This window comes from Parasteatoda tepidariorum, chromosome 8 (assembly GCF_043381705.1).
Source record: "Parasteatoda tepidariorum isolate YZ-2023 chromosome 8, CAS_Ptep_4.0, whole genome shotgun sequence".
Classification (NCBI taxonomy): Eukaryota; Metazoa; Arthropoda; class Arachnida; order Araneae; family Theridiidae; genus Parasteatoda; species Parasteatoda tepidariorum.
Window position 1 is genome coordinate 394,904 of NC_092211.1, and position 11,089 is coordinate 405,992.

At 32.7% G+C, this 11,089-nt stretch overlaps 1 protein-coding gene and 1 pseudogene across 1 annotated transcript in view; one reads left to right on the plus strand and one right to left on the minus strand.

Annotated features, from left to right (window-relative positions):
- Window positions 1–7,729: 7,729 nt before the first annotated feature.
- LOC110283561 (uncharacterized) lies at window positions 7,730–9,127 on the minus strand (annotated as a pseudogene).
- Window positions 9,128–10,330: 1,203 nt separating this feature from the next.
- LOC107440250 (uncharacterized) overlaps window positions 10,331–11,089 on the plus strand; it is a 22,989-nt gene continuing 22,230 nt past the window's right edge. The window contains exon 1 of the mRNA XM_043050796.2: window positions 10,331–10,957. Within this exon, the coding sequence (XP_042906730.1) occupies window positions 10,608–10,957 (350 nt within the window). The 5' untranslated portion in view covers window positions 10,331–10,607. The remainder of the gene's footprint in view (window positions 10,958–11,089) is intronic.

The following is an 11,089-nucleotide window of genomic DNA, read 5'->3' on the forward strand; positions in this document are numbered from 1 at the left end:
CGGGTGTTTGACCACTTTGCCTGCGTAAGGACCGAGGGTGCGTGGTAATGGCTCTCATCAAACTGTTCTACCGTCAAATGCTCGACTTCGCACACAGGTCGTTGGGCTACCAAAACAGGGGAGCCATCCCCTCTGCAGAGGATCAAAATTGTAATGTCACGTCTCCGGATCATCCTCGGAGTTGTTTCCCAGATCGTAGCCAATAGCCCATTGTGCAGCTCTAGTGCGACGTAAGTAAGGTACCTATAGTTAGCCTAAAATAAGAACTCCCCAGACATTTGTCTGGACCTGTGGCTGTGACTATGGTAACCAGGTATGACTATTTCAAGTAGGGGTGCGGGGTCACTGTTTTGGAGTGATTTTGGCTCTTGTTGGCGAGAGAAAGGAAATCTCTTTCTTCGGTCTATTGTGTTAGTCCTTAAAATGGTGACGATATATCTTCGGATCATCCTCAAGGATGTTTCCCGGACCGTCGCTAATAGCCCATTGTACAGCTCTAGTGCGACGTAAATAAAGTACTATCATTTTCAGATTTTTTTAAATTTAAATATAATTTATGTCGTATCTATAGGGCGTTCTAAATTAGAGTAAATTGATTGCACAAAAACAGTAAAGGAAAAAAATGATCATTACAGCAAGCTCGCGTTACAGGGCAATACCTCCTAGAAAAGAGAAGGCTTTAGCACGGGTAAACATAAACAAGAAATTTGATTCCATAGTAGTCCAAACGTAATGAACTCTTTTGTATTTACCCCCACTTGGCAGGAGCCTTACTGACGAAGCGAAATCGTTCGTTAAGTGCTGTGCAAAGTGTGGAGGTGGCGATTTCGAATCTAGCTGTTAGACCTGAATGTATTTTCGTGCTGTTATTCTCTGTATTGTGCTATTTATCATTTTATTTGATAAAGGTTTATAAGCTTAAATTGAGCACACAAGCCTGCAAATGTTTCTAAATCCAATAAACCACTGCACAGTTTAGTAGCCCGAACGTATTGACATTTTCTTTTTCTGATCAGGATCGAGGTATTTTCATTCACTGCGCAATTAATATTTGTTTTGTCGAACTACTAGTTAATGTTTGTTACGTCTGACTACTAAATTAATCCGTGATGAGACTTTCTTTCTTCTAGATACGTTGATACTTTATATATGTCGCACTAGAGCTGCGCAATGAGCTGTTGGCGACGGTCTTGGAAACATCTCTAAGGAGGATCTGAAAACATGCCATCGCAATTTTAATCCTTTGCAGAGAGGATGGCTCCCCTGCTTTGGTAGCCCGATGACCTGCGCGAAGTCGAGCACTTTACGGTAGAACAGTTTAACAAGGATCGATACCTCTCAACTCCGGTCCCTACACCGGCTGATCAAAATGGTCACCCACCCGCTTACTGACCCGAACCAGAGATGCTTGACTTCGGTGTTCTACTGGGAACCGCTTCTTTATGATCAGTCCACTGCTGGACTCTTTCTTTTAGAAGTTGTTGGAAAGTTACGCTCTTTTACAGTATTTCTGGTTTTAAATAGCCCTGGACAAATAGATCTATAAGTTCTTTCATTTTGAGTTTCATTGTTTAACAGATCTCGTATGTTACCATTGTAATGTATGTCTGCGGTCAGTGTGCGGTTGGGGGACCACTTGGATCAGACTGCGTAGGGACCGAGGGTGCTCTCTATTGGTCCTCGTTCTACCGTAAAGTGCTCGACTTTGTCCGGGTCAACGGGCTACTGAAGCGGGGGTGCCATCCTCTTTACAGAGGATCAAAATTGTGATGGCGTGTATTCGGATCATTCTCAGGAATGTTTCCCAGATCGTCGCCTATAGCCCATTGTGCAGCTCCAGTGCGGCGTAAATGTACTACGACAACTACCATTAAAATGTAGATTTAATAAATAATAATTATCAAAAACTGTATAATATGCAATTCTTTGCCTACCAACTTAAACAAAACTCTATTATATGCAATGTTATTGTTAAAAAGTAACCAGTTGGAAAGTAGTATTACTTGTTTTTAAAAACAATTCTGCATTACAACAATCATGCAAACGTCAAGCAAATCGGTCTGCAATTGTGAATAGACAATCAAGCGAAAACACAATTCGTATCACGCTTTTCAAAGCATATTATGTTTTAAAACTACTTGGGAGTTTTCAAGTATCAAAAAATTGATATTTAAAAATGAATACTATCCAGCAAAAATTAATAAGTTTATGATTGAGTAACTAATAACGACGATGACTAATAATGCTATGGCTAATAACTGAAGTAGTCCAGAAATTTCTTCCAAAATTGGCAATTCTCAAAAATATAAAACAATGACAAAATTCGAATTACTCTGTTATAACTTAATTCAATATAATTATGTAAACTAAAATTCAATGTCGTATATGATTTCATGTGGTTTTTATAAACCATAAAAAAGTTTTGATTCTGATTTTTTTTTTTAAAACTAAAAACGTGACTACACAGTTAAATGAGCACACAAATCTGCATATGTACATTCCCTGGCCAAATTATCAGACGCACTATAAGATTTTATGTAAGTTCTTAATACGGTAGGGTTCTTCGGAAGGGTTCAATTCTCTCAACCACTTTGGTACTTTAGTGAGGGACGGGCTTCATGCTAACGTTTGCGAACGAAATCCTTTCGTTTTTCCGTTTGTGCGTAACGCTTAAGGTACTTCCGTCTACGTTCTTTGGCATTGGCTTTTACAGCCTTCATACGTTAAGCTTTTACAGCCTTCATACGGCAACATAGATATATGTGTAATACATTTGCCATGGTATGCAAAACAGTTTAATGTTTCAATTTAAAAATTAAGATTTTTTTTTATGTTTTAACATAAATGTTGTAAGCACTGTAAAAAATTTTCTCAACAGTCACGCTAGTTGATAATTTGCTTACACTATTTATTTTTCTGCAATTAATCTTTGAAAAATTTCTGCATATTTTTAGAAGGGCTTCTGATATAAAACTTTTTTTTTCTGAAAATATACTTATATTTTAAAGCACTGATTGACTAAAAGAGAATTTGGATTATTCCAAAACGTGACAAACAAATATTTTGATAAAGTTTCTGCAACAATACTTTAATTGTGTTTAATTTGCATAAGCTAAACGGTATTGTTATCGCGAAAAAAAATTGTTTGCTTAATGACAAAAATTCCCTTTTTTTTGTGGCATATTGTTACGACGTTAAAACATTTTGAGTTCCTACATTTCATTTATTTTAAAGGACAAATAAAGCTCCTCTTAGTTCTGCAAAGAATGTAAAATCATAAATACATATTCAATCGATTTTTTTTTAAAACTCGGATGATTAAGAAAAAAGTTTTTTTAGAAATACTTTCCGCTAATGAGAAAAAACTTTGACAGAAAAATCGTCTCGATTACTGTATTGTTCCATTTTTGGAGCCGTGCCAGAAAAATGGATTTGGAGATGCTATTCTGTTTTCCTTTCTTTCTTTCTTTTTTTTATTCATTCTCTAAAACAGCATTTAATTATATAATATTTTGTACTAGTCATTTACCAAATCACTATAACGTTACTCTTTTTACACGACTTGCCATCATAAAAATAATAATAACTAATCATCATAACTAATAACAATAGATTATAGGCATAACTGTTAAAGAGCTTACATACTGAAATCTGCACTTTGGTTGAAGGTAGAAAAATGTAAAAAAAAAACACCAAATTAATATCAATGTTATTTTGCGCATAGTGGCACACAGAATTATAAATGTAACAGTTTATTCTACATTTTAAATTATTAAAATATACAACAAACTGATGTCTCGCAGTGGACTGATCGTTAAGACATGGATCCCAGGAGAACATCGATGTCAAGTATCACTGGCTGCGGTCAGTGCGCGGGTGAGTGACCACTTGGATCAGTCTGCGAAGAGACCAAGGGTGTGCGGTATTGGCTCTTGTAAAGCTGTATTACAGTAAAGTGATCGACTTCGCGCGCAGGTCGTTGAGCTACCGAAGCGGGGGGTGCCATCCCGTCTACAGGGGATCAAAATTGTGATGGCATGTCTTCGGATTATCCTCTGGGAAGTTTTCCACCAAACAGCTCCCGTCAAAAAGTCTGGGGCGCTGTCTGCTGCTACGGTAACGACTAACGAGTGAGATAACATTTCTAATAGGGGTGTAATGGAGGAATGATTGGTCTACCAGATAGGCTGGTTTATCCGCTTTCAAGAGACCTATTCAAAGTTTTGAATTAATATTTAGACAATTCCATTGCTTTTTCTTAGGGAGAAAAAATAATATAGGCTTAAACTAAATCGTATTTTCATTTATACTTTTATTCGATATGCGTTAATTTATTTGGAATTCAGCTGCTATTTATTTATTGTAAATAATTTTTTTTAATGGTGGTTAAAAACATTTTTTTAATCAACCTCTTTTGCCTCATAAAAAAACTTTTGAGATTATTTCTCTGTTTCGATCAATATTTTTTTCGCTGAAGAAGAAAGATATTTATCTTTCTTTAATCGCTATTTTCAAGAGAGGCATTTGATTTAGGTTTCCTATACGTAGTTTTTCTTTTTTCATGCGATTAATTTATTAATTGTTAAGAAAACATACATTAAATGTTACATAAAAATGGAATAAGCATTTCATAAACTGAATGCATCATGTCAGTTTATTCCTGTTTAAGACTTGACATATTTGTGAAAATATGACTCTACGGAAATGATATTTAAAATCTATTAAATTTTATTACTATACCAAAGATAAATAAAGAACTAAAATTTTATGAATGATTTAACTTGTTACTAAATTAACATTACTATACAATTATTAGTTTGCCGTTTGTTTTAACAAAAAGCAATTTTCAATTTCAAATTTGTATTTAACATTTTTCATTATAATTTTTGTTTGCATAAAAAAGTGTCTTATTTTCATGAAGCTTTTGAATACCGTTTATTAAATGATCGGATAAAGCATTTACACTTCATATAGAAAGTTCATTAACATTATTTCTTACATTTTATTTTTTTTTTATGTATGAAATTTTAAGGACTATAAGGCTTTAAAAAATACCTAACTAGGAAAAAGAAATCAAAATTTAAAATAAATTTAAGAATTAATTAAATTAATCAATTTAAAAGTTAAAAACTCTTTCAAATGATATCTACTAGAATAATGTATTATGCAATTCGAAGAGCAACTTTTTGCTACGAAGATTTTGTTCTTATTTTAAATTTTATAATACTTGGTGGTTCTTACTTTAACTTTTGTAATATCGTTCATTTAAAAAGAAAAAACAAATTTTAAAAAAAAATAAACTTCTTAGTTGTAAGGTATTGGTCTTTTTAAAAAATATTTAATTTTGTTAAGAAACTAAGAATTTTGAAGAGTTTTTTCTGATCATAAATTTAATGAAAAGAAAAGTAACATTACCGCTGAAGATATGAACATATTTAAAATATTAGGTTTTGTATTCATGCAGCGCAAAGTAGGAATACCAATGTTAAGAAACTTCAATTCAAATTGCTGAGCGGTGTCTTTGATATTTAACAAGAAAAGCTACCATGGTCAATGAGTGAGAAATGGTCAGTTGCGATTCCCACGCTGTTGTTGTAGTGCCCGTTTTCTCTCCTATTGTGTCCAAATCAGCTGATTTCTGGAAAGTTGTCAGAAAAAGTGAGTGACCTTGACTAGAAATATGCACTTCTAAGTATAAAAATTCTCTTGCTTTGGTTTTTTTTTTTATTTTCTCTATAGGGTAAAAAAAATTACTAAAGAATTTTTGGAAAAGAGCACAGCTTTAAATTTAGTATTCTCTTAACTTCGAATAAAAGAAACCCCATATATTTATTTAAAAATTCGTTCGTAATTTGTTATAAAATAAAATTTTCATATTTCAAAATAAATATTGTATTTCAATGTTTTTAAAATGTTATTTAATTACGCTCAGATATTTAATGTTATTGATTTCAGGCTAGATTGCTCGAAATATATTGCAATGACAAAACTGGCGAGCGACTGGCGAAGACATGCAGCTAAAGAACACCAAAAGTTTTGACTTAGTACTATTTTTATTATAAAATTAATGCTTTTAACCGTAAAATTTGTTCTAAATAGAACATTTTAGGTGGAATAAAATTGTCTGATGTTTAGATAAAATAATTTTTTCTAATAAAATTTTAGACCATTACAATTTAAATATTCTCTGAATTTAGGAAGCAATTTTTTGTAAATTATAAATATCTTATCACGAAAAAATTTATACTTACCTTACATAGATAGACATTTGAAACATAGATTTAAAATTCCCTTTCCAATATTTTTTTCTCATACAATATAACATAATCTCCATTTGATCGAGCTAATTTTACTATGTTTCGTTAGTTTTCATGCATTTTTTTACACCACATTTCCTAAAGTAATTGTTGTTTTTTTTTAATTTCTTAAAATAAGCTGATTTTAGATATTTATCAAATTGTGATAATGGGAACTATTTCTTTATCTTCAACTTATTTTAGCACTAGTTCCGTTTTCTGAATTCGTCCATTCAGTCATTCGTGAACTATGTGTTTTGGCAGTTCAATGCCTGGAATAAATCAAATTGTCACAGGGAAAAAGAAATCGTTCCCATAATACCTATAATGATTGTTAGCTAAAACTCTTATTTTTCTTTAATAACAACCCAGAAAGTTAAAAAAAAAAGGAATACTACATTATAGAAAATATACAAAAAAGTATTACTTTTTTTTCCTATATCTGTGCTTCAAGGAAACAGGCGTGCTAAAATATTGCTAAATATTAAAATATTATACTCAAAATGTTTTTAAAGAGATAAAATGACGCATTTGAAGGACAATGGTTAGATGTAAAAATAAATATTAAAAATGGCAAACTAAAATTACAAACGTAAATAACACCATTTCAAAAAAGAAAACTTTCATATTTCAAAATAAACATTGTACTTTGCACATTGCACGAAATTCAATAACATTATAAAAAAATATTCAAGAAGATGAATGTATGGCAAAGATATGATTACGAGAACAAATTATAAACAAAAAATCTTAACAAATAATTAAGAATTTTAAACCCCTATGAAGAAAAACAATTGCTGCCAATCAAGTTAAAATAGGTAATATTACAGGATTGATACATTTCTAATATTTCATAATTATTTTAAAAGTAATTCATTTATATAAGAATTGATTTCTTTCTGATGCATAATATTTTTTGAAATATTAGTAAAACACTAAATTTTAATAATAAATAAAAACATATAAGGTCTTAAAGCTATACATTAACATTATATGTTATATACATACATTTACATAACAATATATTTACATTTATACAAAGCTAAGTAAAATAACAAGGAAAAGCATGTTCTCAAATGTTACCTACTGCGAAACTACGATGAAATAAAATCATGATACTAATAAATCGATTTTTCAAATATTCAGAGAGGGAAATTTAGCCGGAGAGTTAAGTCTTACTAATTTAAGAGCTCGTACATTGGAAAAAAGATGTTAATAAATTGATTAGGAACTTAAGACGATACTAACTATTAGCTTAAAACATTTCTTTTTAAAACTTTTTTTGAAAAAAAAAGGATAATGTTTAAAATATAAAAATAAGTAGAATTGAAATAGCCACAAAACATTAAATACATAAATAAATGTAATTATTTTTTAAAAGAGAATTAAAAAGTAAATTTTTTTTTTGTTTAAAAAAATAAATGAAGGAAAAACTTTCCAATTTGGTAAATACTAAAAAATTATAAATACTTGAAAAAAATTTAAAAATTACAGCTTCATTCACTGAAAAATTTGCGAGGTAAAAAAACATTAATAATAAAAAAATTTGAAAGTTTTGCGTTTCTCTATAATTACCATTCTTCATCACAAGAATCAGTTTCCTCATCGCAAGATTCTGCTCCTTCAGAATCAGAATTATCTGCTGTGCTAATTATTATGCTGTCTGCCATTAACCCATCTTTTTCCCAATATATGTTTTCGAGGTTTTCGACATGTTGACAATGAGAGCACCATTCGTCAGCTGTCACCCTATTTACAGCATCGTAAAGAAGAGCAGTTAAATTAGCAAGGCTTAAATCTCCTGTTGTATTTCTCACAAATATTTTAACAGTTGCCCAAGCATATTCTATGGCATTTAAATTGCAATGATATGGAGGAAGGTGTCCCTGATCTTTAATCAGCTTATCAATTGAACAAACCACTTCTTTTGGGCGATTGTTTTCGATAAGGGAAAAAAGTTCAGCCTTCCTCATACCCACATCTCAGTCAATACTGTTTAGTGTCAGCCAATCCACCATAACTGCTTTCGTTGCATATTTTGTGGGTGTTGGATTCTCCACCTTAGCGTGGTAAGGGGCATTGTCCATGACAACTACACTCTCAGGTTGAAGATTTCGGCGTAATTTTTCTAACACCCAGTTTTTGAAATTATCAAAATTCATTTGCCCATGGTAGTCTCCAGTTTGGCTTGAAGCTTTGTAAATTAGCTCCGCACCTGGAGCGAACATTTCGGATGTTCCAGCGTGGACAAAAAATAGTCTGTTCTCAGGGCTATCTGGAAGTAGGATCAGAAAAAGGGGGAGGAGATTGTATCCTTCACCACGCCTTCTCTAAAGCTGCTCAACTCTGATTGGCCGATGACCATTAGCTGTGGAGTTCTTCTTCCAAGACCGAAATCTTTAGGAAGTCCTTTTATGAGAAATTTGAGTGTTCCACTGTTCTTGTGTAGATTCTCCGTCTGATTCTGTTCTGCGGTCTCAACTGCTGGTGGGGTTGCAGGTGTGGCTACAAGTTCTGTGATGTTGCTAGTAGAAGGAATGTCCATACTTTCTGTAGTTTGAGAAGGAGGATTTTTCTTCTTCCTTTTTCTCTTATTTTTTGGAGGTTCGGTGTCGTCCTCTTTCTGTGGTTCCTTCTCCTGTTCTGGAGTCTTCTTGATAGTATCAGTAGTTTCCAGTTGTTCTTTGGAATTCTCTGCACTAACATCAGGTGTAGGTGAAGGATCAGGCCGCTCTGGCACTGTATCTATTTGAACTGGAGTCATTTCAGGTTCTGAAGACTCGATGGTTAAATCAGTCACTGCAGCAGGCTCTTCCTCTATCATCTGGATGACTGGTGTCGGGGAATGCTTTGGAAGTCTCTAATATTCTTCATAATCTGCAATTTCTCGGCTAAGAATTTCGCTCTGTACAGGTTTTCGAGGTAGTTAGTCGAAGAAGACTTTCGTCGGCGACATTCTGCAATCTCGTCATCGATGTTGATAGCAATTCTTTGGGCGCGCTTGAACTCTGTATCAAAGGACGAAGGTTTCTTATCCAGAAAACTTTGGGCGAATCTCCTTGTTTCATCCTTAATCGCTGTGAGATTCAAATCTGGTTCCCGGTGAGTATGGAAGGTCTCCCTCCGCGGCCGAATCGGTACGTTGACATGGTAGCTCCGAGCTCAGTCGCAACACAACCTCACTCGGTGGAATCCAATGCTCGGATGAAATGGCCCTAATGCAATTAATGCATTTACTCTTTTCTTTGCATTCACTCTTTTTGTGCCCAATCGATCCGCAGTTGGTGCAGGTTTCGTCGTGGTGACAGTACTTTGCAATGTGGCCGAGCCCTTTGGATTGTTGGGTTTCCTCCTTAAAGGAAACAAATACTTATCGAGAAAAAATTATTCAACCATCGATCACAAAAATTATTTCCTTCCCATTAGAGTTTATATTCTGCTACAAAAGTAAATTTTCATTTTTAAAACATTTTTTTTTTTAATATTGACTCTTAATTTTGTAGTTTTCGATCTAAAACATTATATCAAAAAAGGTCCATTCCTTCATTAGTTCATATTAATCAACCTACACTAAAGGAAAAGTAATAATGCAATGACGGATTGATAAAATGAATGTAATGCGGAACAAAAATTAAGAAAATAATAAAATCTGTAAGCCAAGAAAATATTTACAAATACAACATTTCAAAACTAGGGCTTAAGGAATATTTTTTTCATTATTAAAGGTAAATCAAAATATTAGAATTTATGATAGTTTTAAAGTTTTCAATATCATTAAAAAGAATGGAAAAAATACAAATATAATAAACAGTAAAATTCGTTTATAAGTCACCAAAAGTTCTTAACTTCCGTTCTTGGGAAACATGCAATTTTGTTAATACCCGTTACTCCTTAATTATTTTGAATGGAGTTAAAGGGGACGACTTTCCCCCCTTCCTGTCTCTTAATTATGGGCGAGTTCAAGTTAAAAAAACAAAAACAAAAAAAAACGCCATTCTTAAAAGTCTCTTTATGAAAAGCCACACATTCTACTATACTGTAGGAATTATAGGGTTACCATGAATCGTCTCGTCATTGTCAGAATCGTCAAGCAAAATGAGACCACGCATGGCCATTCGTAGACAAACCATTCTATAACATATACTTATTGCTACAAGAGATGACATCCAGGAGTACGATAAAGGCGTGACGTCAATCGAGTTAAATCTTGTCCTCACATGTTATTTCTTATATACTAACTCTAAAATTTATTTTAAGTTCATGTCCTTTTGTCTCGGTAAGACGTATATTCCGAGTAGAAAGTGTTAAAACATGGAATGTTTCACACCAAAAGAATCCAATTTCTTGAAAATTGCTTATTTGAAAAAAACACCGAATGATAAACATTTAGATGAGTATTTCCTTTTTGATATTTACAACGAAGCTATATATTTGGACTACCCCGATAAACTGAAAGAACTTCTTGAACTTGCCAATGGAATGAAATTGGACTTTCTACAATTATTCAAAAATAAGCCGCGCATGAATGCTGATCTATCTCACATTTCTTTGATATGCAATCCCAAAAATTACATACTGATTACTGATTTTGGTGGAATGAATGAATATAACAGTGACTTGTGTGGATTATATTTACTTTGGGCGGCAGACCGACTGTTAAAGTAAGTTTTCTTTAGCATTATGAATTAGTAAGTTATTTTTATTGCAAATTCGTGCTTTTATTTATTTTAAACTCTTGATAACTCTTGATTTAATGATTAGTTCCATAGATTATTCTTTGAATATATATATAT